We start from the raw sequence: 14,992 nt of genomic DNA, 5'->3' as shown, positions 1-14,992 counted from the left end.
ACTTTATGCTTTTTTTTTTTTTTATCTCTTTTCTCATGCGGCTCGACAGACACACTCGCTGTAAGTGACCTTGGAATTCTTCACCTTGTTGGTCAGGCAGTAAGCACATCTTTGTGCAATGAATCAATGTCTGTAGGCTGGTAGGAGCTTGGCCACAAAGGGCGTATCTTACTATTATATTATTAATTATTATTTCAACATTAGTATTTATCGTGGCTATTAAAGTCGTCTAAGAACTTTTCTAAATGCTTTAAGTATTCATTCCTCTGCATTTTTTCCCGGACGTTAGTGGCTTACATTGTTTTAGAATGCCAGCTTTGCCCCGAATGTGATTTTCATTATGTTTTCTTTTCGTCAAGCAGTGTTGATGTCCTCGGGTCTCAGTGTCTGTCTGTCTGTCTTTAATGATGGAAAGGTCAGAGATTCCTAAGGTGAACGTGTGGAAGGTTGTTTCCTCCTTGCCTCATTGCCATTGCCCCCTGTGGTCCAGCCGGTTGCCTTGAAGGCTGAGAGCAGGCGGCCGGGCACGTAACGTGGGGTCTGCTGTGTGCTTTTTCTCACCCGGGGCAACGGCTCACCATACTTCGTTCTGGCAACTGCTTCCCATTGCCAGTTGCTCCGTGAATGTGGTGACGAAGCCTGGGATCACTGAGGATCCATTCCTTCATTTCCTTTTTCTCCTCATCGACTGCCATTGCAATGAGGGAGAAATTTTGTTAGAGCTGTACCGTCGGGTTACCTGAAGTGCTCGGGGTCACTGCCTGGTGTTAGTTATGTCCTGGACGGAACGCAAAGCCACGTCTAGGAGCCGTGCTGGGTGTCCGGGCTGGGGACGGAGATAGGGAGCAGTTCCGTCTGCTGGGGGTCAGGGCACCAAACCGGGGTTCCGTCCGCAATTCCGAGCTGGGGACTTCGGGGCCTCCCCTGTGGCGGGGGCGACCGGAAGAGCTGGACTTTGAGAGTCGGTGCCTCCGGCCACCCCAGAATGGAGCCGGCCTCGGTCCCCGACCGGGGAGGAGCCTGCAGTCGCTCTTTAACGCGTTTGGATTTAATTGGTACGTGAATAATTTGGTTGAGGCGAGAGCTGGTCGTCGGTGGACTGGACGTATCCCCCTGTCCGGGGTGCACGGGTGCCTAGATGTTCACGTTCGGAGCTCAGGTGGCCGAAGAGGAGCCGCACGGGCCGGAGGGACGTGCAGTGTGTGCAGAGGCGTCACGAGGCGCGGTGCTCCGTTGGGGGCTCCGCGTTTGCACCCGGGCTCTAACCACGTCTGCCTCCCCGGGGAGCGCTGACGCTCGCGTGTGCACACTCACACGTGGCGCGGGAAGACCGAATGCCCGCTTTGCTTGGCTTGGTGGAAAGGGCCTTGTCGCTGCGAGGGACGGGGCAGAGGCAGTCGATGAAATGCCGGAAGGAAGAATGTCCGAGGCCGTGTTGGGCTCTTGATTACAATAGATACGAGGCAAAAAGAAGCTGCCTCGTCAGGGTGGCTTGCTCGCCCCAGAAAAGCCATTTGGGACGCCGATCTGGCCCCGGGGCTGCCGAGGACACCGCAGTGAGAGGGGTTGTTGCCAAGGCCATGTCTGGGGTCAGCCGTGTCCTGAAAGTCACCGCGTTCAGTTAGGGTTTGTTTGGATAATTAAAAAAATTTTTTTCTGATGATAAAATATAGAGCGTGTGTTTAGTGTATAAAATGTGGGAAGGAACCATGCCAGATAAGGAAGGAAATGAAAAATGCCCCTGTCCCCTGCTCAGATACATTTAGGAGGACAGCTGCTGTCCACATTCGGGGTAACGTCTCTTGCCCGGTCTTTCAGGTATGACGGTCTTTTCTCCAAGTGTGATACGAAGGGGCGTCCCCCTGTCATCTTCTGTTCTGTGTGCTGGTTAAGCAGGTGAAAAGACATCTGTGACTGTTTAAAGAGCTTTTCAAGAAGTAACCAGAAGCCTGTTCCCGCAAATTTTCAGTATCAAAAGAAAAATGAAGTGCAGCATATTTAAACATATGCATGTATATGATGTGCATGTCTGTATCATGGCGTGTCTCTGGAACGCTCAGCAATCTCATATGTGCGCTGACTCAGAGTGTTCCTTTCTTGGCATCACGGTCCCGGGCCTCCCATGCTGTCCCCTCCTGACCCCCCGCGTGTCTCTTGTTTGTAGCGGTGACTCTTCGAGAGGACAGTGCCACGAGGTTGGAGAGGAGAGCACGCCATGTGTCTGCCTGCCTGTCCGATTATTCACTGGCGAGCGATAGTGGAGTATTTGAGCCTCCAACCAAAAGGTTAGAAGCCGATCTTCTCCCTCAGCAGCCCTTCCGCAGTGTTACTGTTTTTGTCGTTAATTTTTTTGAATGTTTATTTATTTTTGAGAGAGAGAGAGAGCGCGCGTGAGCAGGGGAGGGGCAGAGAGAGAAAGAGGGAGACACAGAATCCGAAGCAGGCTCCAGGCTCCGAGCTGTCGGCACAGAGCCCGACACGGGGCTTGAACCCACGAGCCGTGAGATCACGACCTGAGCCGAAGTCGGGCGCTTAACCGACTGAGCCGCCCAGGCGTCCCGTCCACAGTGTCACTGTTAAGCACGACGCGTGTACACACTGAGACTTCCACATATTGAAACTTTGCGTGTATCTCCAGGGCTAGAATCTTTGCCTGGCTTCTCTCAACTTGGATAGGTTGGGCCTTAGCGAGCCACAAAGAAAACTCCTCTGACTTCTGTGTGGCGTCTGGAGGTTGGCCCTCCTTCCGTGGTTCGAGGACGACTTCTTCCTGTTTGGCCCTGGCCAGTTTCAGGCTTAAGCCCATGAGAGCTGGAACAGGAGAACCCGTGTACAAGAGACACCCGCTTTTCTAGAAAGGCATTCGTTAGAAGTGAATGTTCTCCCTCCTTCCCTTCCTTCCTAAGCTGAAGGAAAGTGACAGGACACCTTTGGGGATTCTGGACTTTATTTTGATTTGATATGTTTGATGTCATTGTTTCCTTTCAGGTGTCTGTCAGACATTTCACTTATCACAAGTTTTTTAAAAGTTACTTTTCAGCTTTGCCCTGAATACCACACGTGGTTTTGAAAGACATCCCAAGTTATTTTCTCAAAAACAACAACCCTTTGTAGGCAGGCCCCCACTGAGATAGGGCATGGCAGGTCCCCAGGGCCCATGACAGTGCAGTCACTTAAAGAATTTGTTTATGTCGCGACTTAAGAAAGCTCTCCTCGGTGAGAAGCGCCCCTGACACGAGAGGGCTTCCGCCAAAGCGGCGCTGATCGGTTCCCTGCGGAATAACCCTGTGACTTCCGGTTTGTTCAGGAGTGAAGATAGCGAGGAGTCTGCACATGGAGACGCTTGTGGTAACGAAGGGCCCCAGATCCACGTTGGATTCTTGTGAGTACAGGAGCCTCCTAGAGATGATCTGTAGCGCGGGGCCCATCCGGCGACTCACGCTTCCAGGCCGGGCGGGCCGGCGGGAGCCCCCCGCCGTGGTCCGGGTGCCGCCCCCCGCCTGGACACCCCCAGCCTGCTTCGGCGTCTCGGCTGAGGGGACGGAGGTGGCGGGACGGAGGGTTGGGGTTGAGCCGCTCAGTCGCTGGCCTCCAGCGCCGAGAGTCACAGCCGGGATGACCCCTCGTGCCCGCAGCCAGAAGCCGGGTGGGCCGCAACGCGGAGCCTTTGGGTCCCAGTCCCCGTTTCAGGGAGAGCGGTAACCAGCGGTGTCGCGTCTAGCAAGGCGGGAGGCGTGCATGCCCACGACTTCCTTGGCTCGCCCCCGTCATTGGGCCGGGTGTTTCTCAGTGCCAGCGCAGTGGCCGTCCGGGACTGGGTCGTTCTTTGCCGTGGGGGCCGACCTGGGTGCTGGAGGGTGTGGCACGGGAACCTGGTCCCCGCTCCCCAGGTGCCGCTCACACATAACATCCCCCCCCCCCGCCCCCGCACCCGGTCACGACAGTAAGACGTCTCCTGACTTCGCACACGTCTGGGGGCGGGGGGCGGGGGGTGCAAAACCGCCCTCAGTCGAGGGCCGCCACTGTCGGTCCGAAGGAAGTTTCCACCGTGGGGGATGTGCGCTCAACGAACTCGCGTTTTGTTTTCTAGGCTCGACACTGCCAGCGAATGTCTTCTCGTGAATGTGTTCCAACTAAAGAATTTTGCGGGGCTGGTCATGAAGGAGGACTGCAAAGTGTAAGTAGGCTACCTGGCCGGCAGCGTTTCCTTTCGGAGGGCGCGCTCCTGGCCGCCTCGCCAGGCCTGCTCGCCGACCGGTTCTGCTCGGCGGCTTCGAGAGGGAAGAGGCAGCTTTGGAACCTGAGTTCCAAAGCGTATTCCTAAGAAAATACCGGGAAAGGTCTGAAACCCAAAGGATCGTAAGTTTTAGAGACAGTCGTCGTGACCTGAGGCAGACGAAGTTGAGGGAGCCGGGCCGGGCTGGTCACGTGCCGCGGCGATGCTGAGAAAGTGGCCAGCGGCAGTGTTTTGGTTTAAAATGTGCACCCTGGTCTGGGAGCTGGGTGATGTGGCGCTCGGCTCTCTGATCGCACAAGGGGAACAGAAAGCCTTCTCCCTGGGCCCCGGGGGCCCTTGTCTGCGCGAAGGAGAAGGAAAGACGCGTCGTTGCCGCTGGAAGGCGCTACCTCTGTGAGCTCCGCAGCCGGAGATGGGTCCCACTTACCAGGCACTGACTTTTAAGCCTTTCTCTTTACGCGTGTCTTCCCCCCTAGTCTCCAGGGGTACGTAAATTCTCTGGGCTTACTCTTAGTTGAGAAAAGGACCTTTTCCGAAAGACTTCAAAACTCGGCCCGTGGGCATCCGAACAGGGAGACCTACGTGTGCATCCATGCGTGTGGTTCGTGGATTCAATCGCACAGATCTGTCAGTAAGTGTCACCTCTCTGTTTTTTCCTCCCGCTTCCTGGTTCCAGACACATCCGAGTCTATTTGCCACCGATCGACTCCGGCACACCAAACACTTACTGCTCTAAGGCTCTGGGATTCCAGGCCCCCCTGGTATTTAATGAAATTTTCAGAATCCCTGTGCATTCAAGCATGTTGACGTTGAAGTCACTTCAATTATATGTGTGTTCAGTGAATCAGCAGCTGCAGGAAGAACTGCTGGTATGTCCCTCCCCTCCCCCCCACACTCCCCCCATTTCCTTTCGGCTCGCCTCCCCGCCTCCCTCCTTCCTTCCCCCGTGTTCCCATCGGTCTCGGTCTCGCTCCTGCCCCTTCTCCTCTTGTCTTTCTGCCTGCCTCTCTCTCTTCTTTGTCTCTGTCTCTCCATCCCCTCCTTCCTTCCAGCTCGCTCCTTCCCTCTCCTCCCTCCTTCGTTTCACCCGTGGTGGGCTGCTCAGAAATTGTCGTCCCCTCGCGTGACGCCTGTACCTGGGAGTGCACGCGAGGACAGAAAGCCATTGGTCTCGCCAGGTGTGCCCTACTTCAACTATGTCATCTCAACTAATACTTGCAAAACTGCTCTATTGCCCCCATTTTCAGTTGAGGGAACGAAGTACGGTTGAGAAACTGAGCAAATAAAAATAGAGCATGGGGACGCCTGGGCGGCTTAGTCGGTTAAGCTCCAGCTCTTGATTTCGGCTCAGGTCATGATTTCACGGTTCGCGAGACTGAGCTCTGTGTCGGGCTCTGTGCTGCCAGCTTGGGGTCTGCTTGGGCTTCTCTCTCTCCCCACCCCCCCCCGCCCCTCCCCCGCTCGTGTACGCATATGCCAGCGCGTGCGCACGCCCACTCTCTCGCTCTCAAAAGAAATAAACTTAAATAAAGCACCTTAAAAATTTTTTTTAGTTATTTATTTTTGAGAGACAGAGAGACACAGAGCACAAGTGGGGGAGGGGCAGAGAGAGAGGGAGACACAGAATCCGAAGCAGGCTCCGGGCTCTGAGCTGTCAGCACAGAGCCCGATGCGGGGCTTGAACCCACAGACTGTGAGTTCATGACCTGAGCCGAAGTCAGATGCTTAAGCGACTGAGCCACCCAGGCTCCCCTAAAGCACTTTTTAAAAAACTAAAATACAGGATGGTTCATGAAATGTGAATTTCACATAAACTATGGGTTCTTTTTTGAGTATAGTGTCCCGTGCAACATTTGGGATATACTTATGCTTTAAAAGAATGCATTGTTTACTTGAAGTTCACATTTCCTGGCTATCCTATCTTTTATCTGGTATCCCAGGAACTAAGCGCCAGCAGCTTGCGTTCAGTACCCCCAGCCACGTGCTGCCCGGGCCACGACTCGGCAGCCCGGGTGGCTTCTTTCCCAGACTGGAATTGTTCTCCTTGGTGTCCCCCCTCAGCAGTAGAACTAGATTGTGGCGGTCAGCCAGCCCTCTCTTGTTTCACAAATCCCTGAGCGAATCAGCGGCTCATCAGTTGGCAGACCCTGAGCCCCACCCACCACTCCACGTTGCCCATTCTCTGCCCCCGGCCCCCTTCTGGCACTCTCTCCGCGGGCTGAACCAGCCGTCGAGGAGCCTCCCTCAATCAGATCCTGTGCGACCACTTCCGTTTTCCTGCAGTCCTTCGAATAGCAATGAAAACATTCCGTCTTTCCGGTTAAGATTGGAGGGCGACCTCGATGTCTTACAAGATCCCCCTTGGCTGTCAAGGCGAAATCACTCACTGCCCGTTCTGCTTGTTAACACTGGTGCAGGGCATCGCTCAGATCAACTTGGCCGACTACGACGGGTCCGGCGAGATGCAGCTGCGCTGGTACGCGGTGCAGGTGTTCGGCAGCTGCGGGCCGCCCGGGCCGGGGGCCGCCGCCAGGGACCCCGCGCTGGCCGTCGCCGGGAAGACGGTACGTGTGCCCGCCCGTGGCGCCACCGCTTTCCTGCCGCCCGCACCCGCCGTCACGCGAGTCCACCCCTCACGAGCGTCTGTGCGCGCTTGGCATCAGAACGTAGTGGCGCCGAGAGGCAGTGTCAGGGGACGGCACGGAAGTAGGTTTCCGTAGCTGTGGCCATGCGTGACGGCGGGTTTAACGCGGACGAGCTGGTGACTGTGCGCCACACCTTGGTGGCTTTAAAATCGAGCCCTCGGAGCCGCTCGGGCCGGCCAGGCTAGGTCCCGGCGACACGCGGCCAGCCGCGGCTCAGGTGCGCCCTGTCCCCCCCCCCCCCCCCACAGGACGCGGGTGACGGCGCTGCTGGCCAGGACCACTGCCCAGCTGCAGGCCGTGGAGCGTGAGCTGGCTGAGGAGCGCGTGAAGCTGGAGTACACAGAGGACGAGATCCTTGAGATGGAGCGGAAGGAGGAGCTGGCCGAGGCCGTGTCCGAGAGGTAGGGCCCTTCCGCGCGCCGGGCGCATGGAGCCCGGCGCCAGGCCGCCGCCCTGGCAGAGGGCCCCGGGGCAAGAGGCTCTTCTCACCCACGCCTCCGTGGAACGTGCCGGACACACACTCTGTGCCGCCCGACGGCCGGGATGCTCACGGGGACTTTCGTGCAGCGCCATAGGAGGCGGTACCTTGACCCCTGTCCCCAGCTCCCCGCGCAGGCTTTTCACCCTCTCCTCGTGTTGTGGAGTGTCCCCGAAAGAGAGCGGCTGTGAATGGCTACAAGTATTCTGCTCTGCCGGGACTGGTATAATAAGGTCCCTTTCAGTTGTATTTAAGCAGCTTTTTTGGCCTATGATCTCCCTCCCACGCGGTTCACCGTTTCAGGTGAACGAGTCCGCGGCGACTGGGAGAGTCACAGAGTTGTGCCACCTTCGCCACAGTTGATTTCCGGGCACTTTATTCATCACATGAGAAAGAAACCCCTCTCTCGTTAGAGCAGTCGCGCTGTCCTCTTACCCTGGCCCCTGACCACCGCTCATCTCCTTGCTGTCCCCGTGGATTGGCCTGTTCTGGACATTTCACCCCCGGGGAGTCATGCACTGTCCCTTCGCATCGTACCTCAAACAGCCTCTTGGTGAACCCTTGACTCGGTAGAGACCGCTCTGCGGTTAGAGGCATAATTCAGATGGACAGGCTCTTCGAGTGAATGGATTTCTGTCTGGTCCTTTCTGGAGGCGCTTTTGTATTGCTTTATTTGCCTGTTTCTCCGTGAAGAGCATCCTCTATTTCCAAAGCTTCCTGCTTCTTCCCGATAGCTTTCCCTGAATTGATTTTAGGAATTGATTTTAGGGAGGGAAAGTGCAAGGCAGTGGGGGGAGCATTGTATTCAGGGACCCTCGGGAAGCTGGGAAGGCCTGGGAGGGAGGGTTCAGGATTCTGGCATCTTCGGCAGCTGCCATTGGGTGATAAAGACAGACAGACCTTCTCACTGAAAGTCCTTGTCACGTCGTCTTCCCTCTAAACCAGAAAAGCCCATTTACTTCTTGAGGAAGCACCTCTCCGACCACCGGAAGGCGCGTGGGTCTTGCTGCCGTGCTCTGAGCGCGGCGGGGGACTCAGCCCCTTCATGCGCGTTTTGTCTTTCCAGTTTTGTCAGAAACGATATATTTTATTTTTCTGACGCCACACCTCTGCCAAGGGGTTTTACCAAATTGAATGGAGGTTACACAGAACGTTCTGTGCGTGAGCTGGGGAGGCAAGGGAAGGATCCACAAAATGAAAAACAAAAACGAGATCCTGGGGAGCTGTGAGCATCCGTTCCGTTCCATGCGAGTCAAGTTCAGCTGGGAATTCCTGAGAAAGAACAGAAGAGGGTGGGGGGGACAGGGAAGGCCATGCTGGGGAAGAAAAGGCGGAGGGAAGGAAGACGGCGTTGACGCACCTGTCTGGGCTTTCGCGATGTCTGCCTTCAGGAGCTGGCAGGCCGACTCGGTGGACAGCGGCTGTAGCAGCTGCGCCCAGACCAGCCCCCCGCACCCCGAGCCCTGTTGCGTCGGCGCCGACCCCATCCGTGGACACACGTTTGCCGGCCAGGCAGACCCTTACAGCCCCGAGAAGTTTCAGCCTCCACCTCTTAAGGTCAGTGGAAGAGGGTGAGGGATCTATGCGGCCCCCCGAGGTCCTGCCGCACCGTCCCAGGCACCGCCCTGGACGACGAGCGGGAGGGCCCACATCCTCCATGGGAAACCGAGGGAGTCGGTGCGGGGGTGGGCGAGAAGACACTGGGGCCGACAGACTCATACGCGAGAGTAGGGTGGTGTGGCTTGCCCGCGACCGGGGCTGTGGGGAGGGTGTGGTGTAACGTGGGCCGTGCTGCTGGATGGGGGGGGGGGGCCACGGCCAAGGTGGTATTTCACTGGGAGCCGAGGGAGAGAAATGAGGGCCTAGATCTGGAAACAGAGTCACATGGGCCCAGCGGGTACCATCAGCTCTCAAGTAAAATGAAAGGACGGCTACGGCGAAACCTGGTAGGTTTGTACCCCTCCGTGCTGTGGGGCGATGACCCGTTCCCATCTTCGGGGCTCAGGATGTTTTGTGAGTCCCCGGGGTTTTGGACACTCGTGGTCTTTTTTCTCCGTCGGTGACGTGACGAACTGTGAAGTGTCCCTTTGCCCCTTCTGTTCACCCGATCTTAGCTGTGCTCGCGGCCGTATCTTCAGTGCAGAAATCTTGGTCGCTTGCGGTGATGTGTGTCTGAGGAAGCCGGAGAGGTGGGGAGACACCGCATCAGCGCTCTGTCGAGACTTTGTTCCCAAACGGTTCAACTCCCCGAAGCTTTTTATCAGCGCGGCCCCCGCTCTCCCCCCACAGCACAAGTACTGAGAGAAGTGGAACCCGCCTGCCTCAGTTTCCCCAGGCGCGGCCCACGCGGCCCCAACCGGGTGGCTTCGGGCTAGGCTGCCGGTAATGGCCATCGGGCAGCTTCTCAAGACCTTTGAAAGCTTCGGCTCAAACGGGGAGGGGGCCGTGGCCGGCTGGTTTGGTGGGTTGTCGTCATCCCCAGGCCCCGATTTGCATTTTGAAATACTTCACATCTACAGACGACTTGCCGGGATAGTAGAACGAACGCCCACCCGCCTCGCACCCGGGTTCCCCAGCTGCCAGTCCCTCACCGCGTTTGCACTGTCTCTCCACGTGCACGCGGGGAGGCGCGAGGCGTTGCACACGCGGCCGTGGAGGAAATAGTGCCTCGAGGGGGAGGCGGGCAGCAGGGTAATTCCGGACAGTACGAGGGTGCTTGCCGCTTGCGAGAGTCACGGGGGCTGCGAGTGTATCTCAGGGATCTGCGTTTATATCTCAGAAAGGTCGGGATTGTGAAACGGTGCAGCCTCTACGGGTAACAATACAGAACTTCCTCAGAAGCTTAACCGAGCTGCCGTATGATCCAGCAGTGCCGTTTCCGGATGTGTATCCCGACACTAGGGTCTGCACACACTGACGCTAGGGTCTGCAGGAGATACTGGCACGGCCAGGTTCCTGACAGCGTTATTCGTGGTAGCCTACAGGTAGAAGTCACCCCGGTGTCCACCGGCAGGTGGGTGGATAAGGCAAACGCCACACAGCCACCCAGCGGGATGTCATTCAGCCTCAGAAAGGAAGGAGATCCTCCTTCCACGCTGCAACAGAGGCGAACCCTAAAGACGTCGTCGTGCTAAGCGAAATAAGGCAGCCACAGGAGGGCGAACACCGAATGATTGCACGTACACGAGGTCCCTAGAGCGGTCAGATTCCTACGGACAGGAAGCACGGAGGTGGTGGCCAGGGGCTAGGGGGCGGGAGGACGGGGAGTTGTCGTTTAATGGAGACAGTGGCAGTCTGGGAAGATGAAAAAGTTCTAGGGCTCTGTGTTGCAACAGTGGGACTATATTTAACACTGTTGATCTGTACACTGAAAAATGGTTAAGGTGGCAGATTTTATGTGGTTTTTACAATAAAAAAGAATGAAAGGTCACGGAAGCCTCACCGAGAAGGGAGTTTTTGAGCGGAGGCCTTGAGAAAGGAGTCTCCGGAGCCGTGTGCGGGCCCCGGGGAACAGCATTCAGGTACAGGGAGCTGCACGTGCAGGCCCACGGGCGGGGGTGGGGGCTGAGAAAACAGCAGTGAGGCCGGTGTGGGGCAGGGGGTCGTCAGAGCCGAGGACGGAGAAAAGTAGAAGGACCGGATCACACAGGGTCCACTCGGGACCCTCCCTTTTCTCTGAGATGATTGGGAAAGTGGTGGGTGGTTTGGGGCCCAGGATTGACCTGATCTGACGTAAGGTTTCTCGTTGATTTTCCTTTGTCTAAAATAATTTGGGGGGGGCACCCGGGTGGCTCAGTCGGTTAAGTTTCCGACTCCCGATTTTGGCTCAGGTCACGATCTCACGGTTTGTGAGTTCGAGCCCCATGATTCTCTCTCTCTCCGTCTCTCTGCCCCTCCCCAACTCATGCACGTGCTCTCTCTCTCTCTCTCTCTCAAAATAAATAAATTAATAAATGGAATAAAATAATTTTTTGACATGTAATTGACAAAAATGAACTATTTCAAAGCAAACGATTCAGGGGCATTTAGTATGTCGCCAGTGCAAGCAACTACCACTCTGCCTAGTTCCAGAACGTTTCCATCACCCCAAAGTAAAACCGCGTGCCTATGAGACTCACTTGCCAGCCCCCCCTCCCCAGCCCCTGGCCGCCAGCAGTCTGCTTCCTGCCCGGGAACTTGCCCATTCTGGGAACTGCCCTCCGTGCATGGACAGGTGGGCTGTTTTCACCTTTGGCTGTTTGGATAACGCGGCTTTGAATGTTCGTGTACAAGTAGTTGTTTGAACACCTGTTTTCAGTTCACTTGAGCGTGTGGCTAGGAGGGGAACTGCCAGATCTAACTTCGGCCTCACCGGAGTCTCCCTGGTGACTGTGTTGAGAAGAGATGGGGGAGGGGAGGGAGATCTGGAAGAGGGGGACACCGGTGAGAAACCCACTGTGCTGATCGGGCGCGAGATGCTGGTGACCCAAATGGAAGGTTGGTGACAAGCGGTCAAAACATGCTTCCTCATAAACCTGGAGCCAGTAGGATTTGATCTTGGACCAGATATGGTGTGTACAAAAGAGAGCAGAGTCCAGGATGACAGGAAGTTGGGGTTTTTTTGTTTTGGTTTTTGTTTTGTTTTTTGCACGAACCATCAGAAGGTAGGGGTTCTCGGAGGAGGTGGAGAGGTGTGTATTAGGGGGAGAAATTAGCAGAAGTTGTTTTGGACGTAAGTATCAAATGCCAGTTAGAACTCCAAAGGCAGAAGGCCGGGACGGTTCATGTGAAGCTTATTGCTCGTGTTCTAGAAAAAGTCATGGTAACGATGAGCTACTGTCTAGGTTGATAAAGAAACCAACACAGAAGATGTCTTCCCAGAAGAAGTCGCGAGTCTTCCGAAGGAGAGGCCCGGCCGCAGGGCCCGTGGGTCGCCTTTTGTCCGGAGTAGCACGATTGTCCGTTCGCAGACCTTCTCCCCCGGAGCACGAAGCCAGTATGTCTGCAGAGTAAGTTGAAATTCCGTTGCCACCTGTCTGGACTGTTTTCTTCCCCCCACCCCCTTTGTCGTGTGTTATTTTCACCGTTTATGCTAAAAGACACACGTGTTCCCATGCATACCAGTGATGAGCACCACGCGTGTATGGATGGAAAATCAGTATTGTGGCTTCGTCTCCCCTCACCCACGCGTATGTGACTCTGCATCTGTTCGAGATTCTAATACATTCCTCCCCAGATTTTCAGTCTGTATGCACACCAGCTCGTGGTACCCGGGAAGCAGGGCCAATCAGTTCTACATCGGCCTAAGGAATGACAGTTTGGAACAGGGAGTATCCTGAATTGGATTGAGATTGGGAAGTCGGGCCACTGAGTGGCTGGAGGTCTTAAAGTGTAGCTGTAGCGGGGTCCCAGGGAGGATGGCAACCTTGAAGACTCCGGACACTGAGGCAGGGTTCTGACCCCCCCAGCATGTAAATTCTCCCCCCGAGGGTGATGGCCGGAGATGCTGGGTGCTTCTCAACCTTGGCTGGCCGTGCGGTCAAGTCATGTTGGCAATGGTGGGGGGTGGGGGTGTTGGGCAGGTGGGAGGGCGTCACAAAATGCTAGTGCCCGGGTTCCCAAGATTCATCATTGGCCATGGTGGGGCCTGGGCATCAGGCTTGGGGAAGCCCCCATATGACTGTGATATGGAGAGCCCCGAGGTAGGTAGAGGGGGAGAGCCAATCCGCTGTGGTCCTTGAAGATAGGACAGCGTGTTGGGGGTTGGCGAACAGTGGCGGTGTGACAGTAACAGCACGGAATAGGAAAGAGAAGGGAATTTGAAGGGTAAATAGTCATGACACAGTGGCCTGATGCAGCTGTTTGGGTTGAGGAGAACTTGGACCCTTCCCACCTCTGAATCGGGCTCGTGGAGGTAAAGCTCCTTCGGTTGCAGGGGACCGCCAAGGAGCTGGCTCCATTTGGGCAAAAGCAAAGTTCAGTCGTACGAGAGAATCAGGCTCAGGCCTGGGAGCGTGGTCCAGGGGTCCCCGAGCCCATGCTCAGGTTCAGGAACTTGCTAGGACTCCGAACTCGGCAAAGCCGTTACACGCATGATTGTGGTTTATTACAATGAAAGCATAGAGACCGAGGTCGGCAGGGGGAAGAGGCGCATAGGGCACCGTTCAGGAGAGACCTGGTGCAAGCTCCCAGTTCTCTTCCAGTTGCCTGGATGGCTCTTGGCACTGGTCACTGCCGGGAGAGGCCGCAGGCATGGAGTACTGCCAACCAGGGGTTTGCGGGGGGCTGGTCACGTAGGCACAGCTGATGGCCTGCATGGCTGACCTTAGTTTCCAGCCCCTCCGGAGGTCAAGCTGATGGCCTGAGGCCCCCACCATAAATCACATTGTCAGCAGAGCCTGTGTGGTTTGGCCCGAGGTCCCCAGGTAAACAGGGATGCTTAGGCAAGACATTCCAGGGCTTCACGGGTCACTTCCCGGGAGCTAGGCAAGGACCAAACCTTTCTTGGGGAAAAGTTAATCCTTTATCCTGTGGGGGGGGACAGTGAACAGGAGGGGGTTGGGGCCACGTGGCCCAAGCTGCTCCTGTGCCATTTGCCAGACCTGCTGTGCGTCTCCCCACAGAAGCGAGGCGTCCGATCGCGGCTGCCCTGGGTCGCGCAGGGTCAGGCCCGGACACTCCCGCCCCATCAGGCCGCAGCCCTGTGGGGGCTGATGCTTAACCAGACACCTGGAGGCACGAAACAGAAGGCTACCCTCACGTCCCTTCCTCACCTTAGGCCGAACCACTGCAGAGTGGGTTCGGGTCTGCTCAGTGAGCAGGGCAGGGAGGTAAAGGAGGAAGTCTTTGCTTCCCCAGAGAGAGGTTTCCACCTCTGGTGCCGTGTTCTGCGCCCTGCATAAAAGCGTGCATTTACAAGTGATGCTTTTAGAGGTCTCTTTGTTTTTGTATGTTTGTGATGATGGGGCGGGGAGGCACGTACACTGGTGTGCCACAGCATTTCCTGAGTCTTCTGGGTCAATTGGCATGCAAGATACGGCCACGAAGGCAAGGACTTTGGCTTTCGCACAGATACACACGGATCCTGAAGCGCGAACCCGCCATCGGATGTCTTGGCTCCCATAAAGAAGGCGTTCTTTCTTTTGCTTCTTAAAAGCAGACCTTTTCCCTGGCAGAGCGGGTGTTAGGGCTGCTGGCTCGTCCTACTACCAGGAATGAGTCTCTCGGAAAGCCTTTTTTTCCCAGCTCTTGCCAAAGCCGGAAACAGAGCAAATGAGAACGCCTGATAAAAAGTCAAAGGCGCTGAAGTCCGTGCTGGCTTCCTGAGCGTCACACAGGACGTCCCGTCACAGTTGGTATCAAGGAGACAGAAATCTTGTGGACTCTACCACCCTGGAAACTTCGCGTGGTTTCGTTGATGTGGCACATGAAGGAGGACAGGGGGTTGGTTTGCGTATTCAGTTTGTTTTCGCTTGTCTTCAGTTTGACTCGAAACTCCTGTGTAGTTTGTCTTCACCGAACCCGCAAGTCTTGCTAAAAAGCCCCCGTAGCCGTGAGCGCGTTCGGGTACCCGTGAGGAGAAATGAGATCAGTTCAGGGTACACCGAGAGAATGAATATCGAATTTCTGCGAAAGTGTTTCTGAACCTCATTT

The 14,992-nt window shown here is 56.0% G+C and overlaps 1 protein-coding gene across 1 annotated transcript in view; it reads left to right on the top strand.

Moving 5' to 3' along the window:
• WWC3 (WWC family member 3) overlaps nt 1-14,992 on the top strand; it is a 118,296-nt gene that overhangs the window by 95,160 nt on the left and 8,144 nt on the right. The window contains exons 12-19 of the mRNA XM_053891849.1: nt 2,165-2,285; nt 3,308-3,382; nt 4,091-4,177; nt 4,914-5,106; nt 6,655-6,809; nt 7,131-7,283; nt 8,752-8,917; nt 12,184-12,348. Of these exons, the coding sequence (XP_053747824.1) occupies nt 2,165-2,285; nt 3,308-3,382; nt 4,091-4,177; nt 4,914-5,106; nt 6,655-6,809; nt 7,131-7,283; nt 8,752-8,917; nt 12,184-12,348 (1,115 nt within the window). The remainder of the gene's footprint in view (nt 1-2,164; nt 2,286-3,307; nt 3,383-4,090; nt 4,178-4,913; nt 5,107-6,654; nt 6,810-7,130; nt 7,284-8,751; nt 8,918-12,183; nt 12,349-14,992) is intronic.

This window comes from Panthera pardus, unplaced genomic scaffold (genome assembly GCF_024362965.1).
Source record: "Panthera pardus isolate Hobbes unplaced genomic scaffold, ASM2436296v1 HiC_scaffold_27, whole genome shotgun sequence".
Taxonomy (NCBI): Eukaryota; Metazoa; Chordata; class Mammalia; order Carnivora; family Felidae; genus Panthera; species Panthera pardus.
The sequence above is the reverse complement of the archived record's forward strand: the minus strand, read 5'-3'. Positions and strand labels throughout refer to the sequence as shown.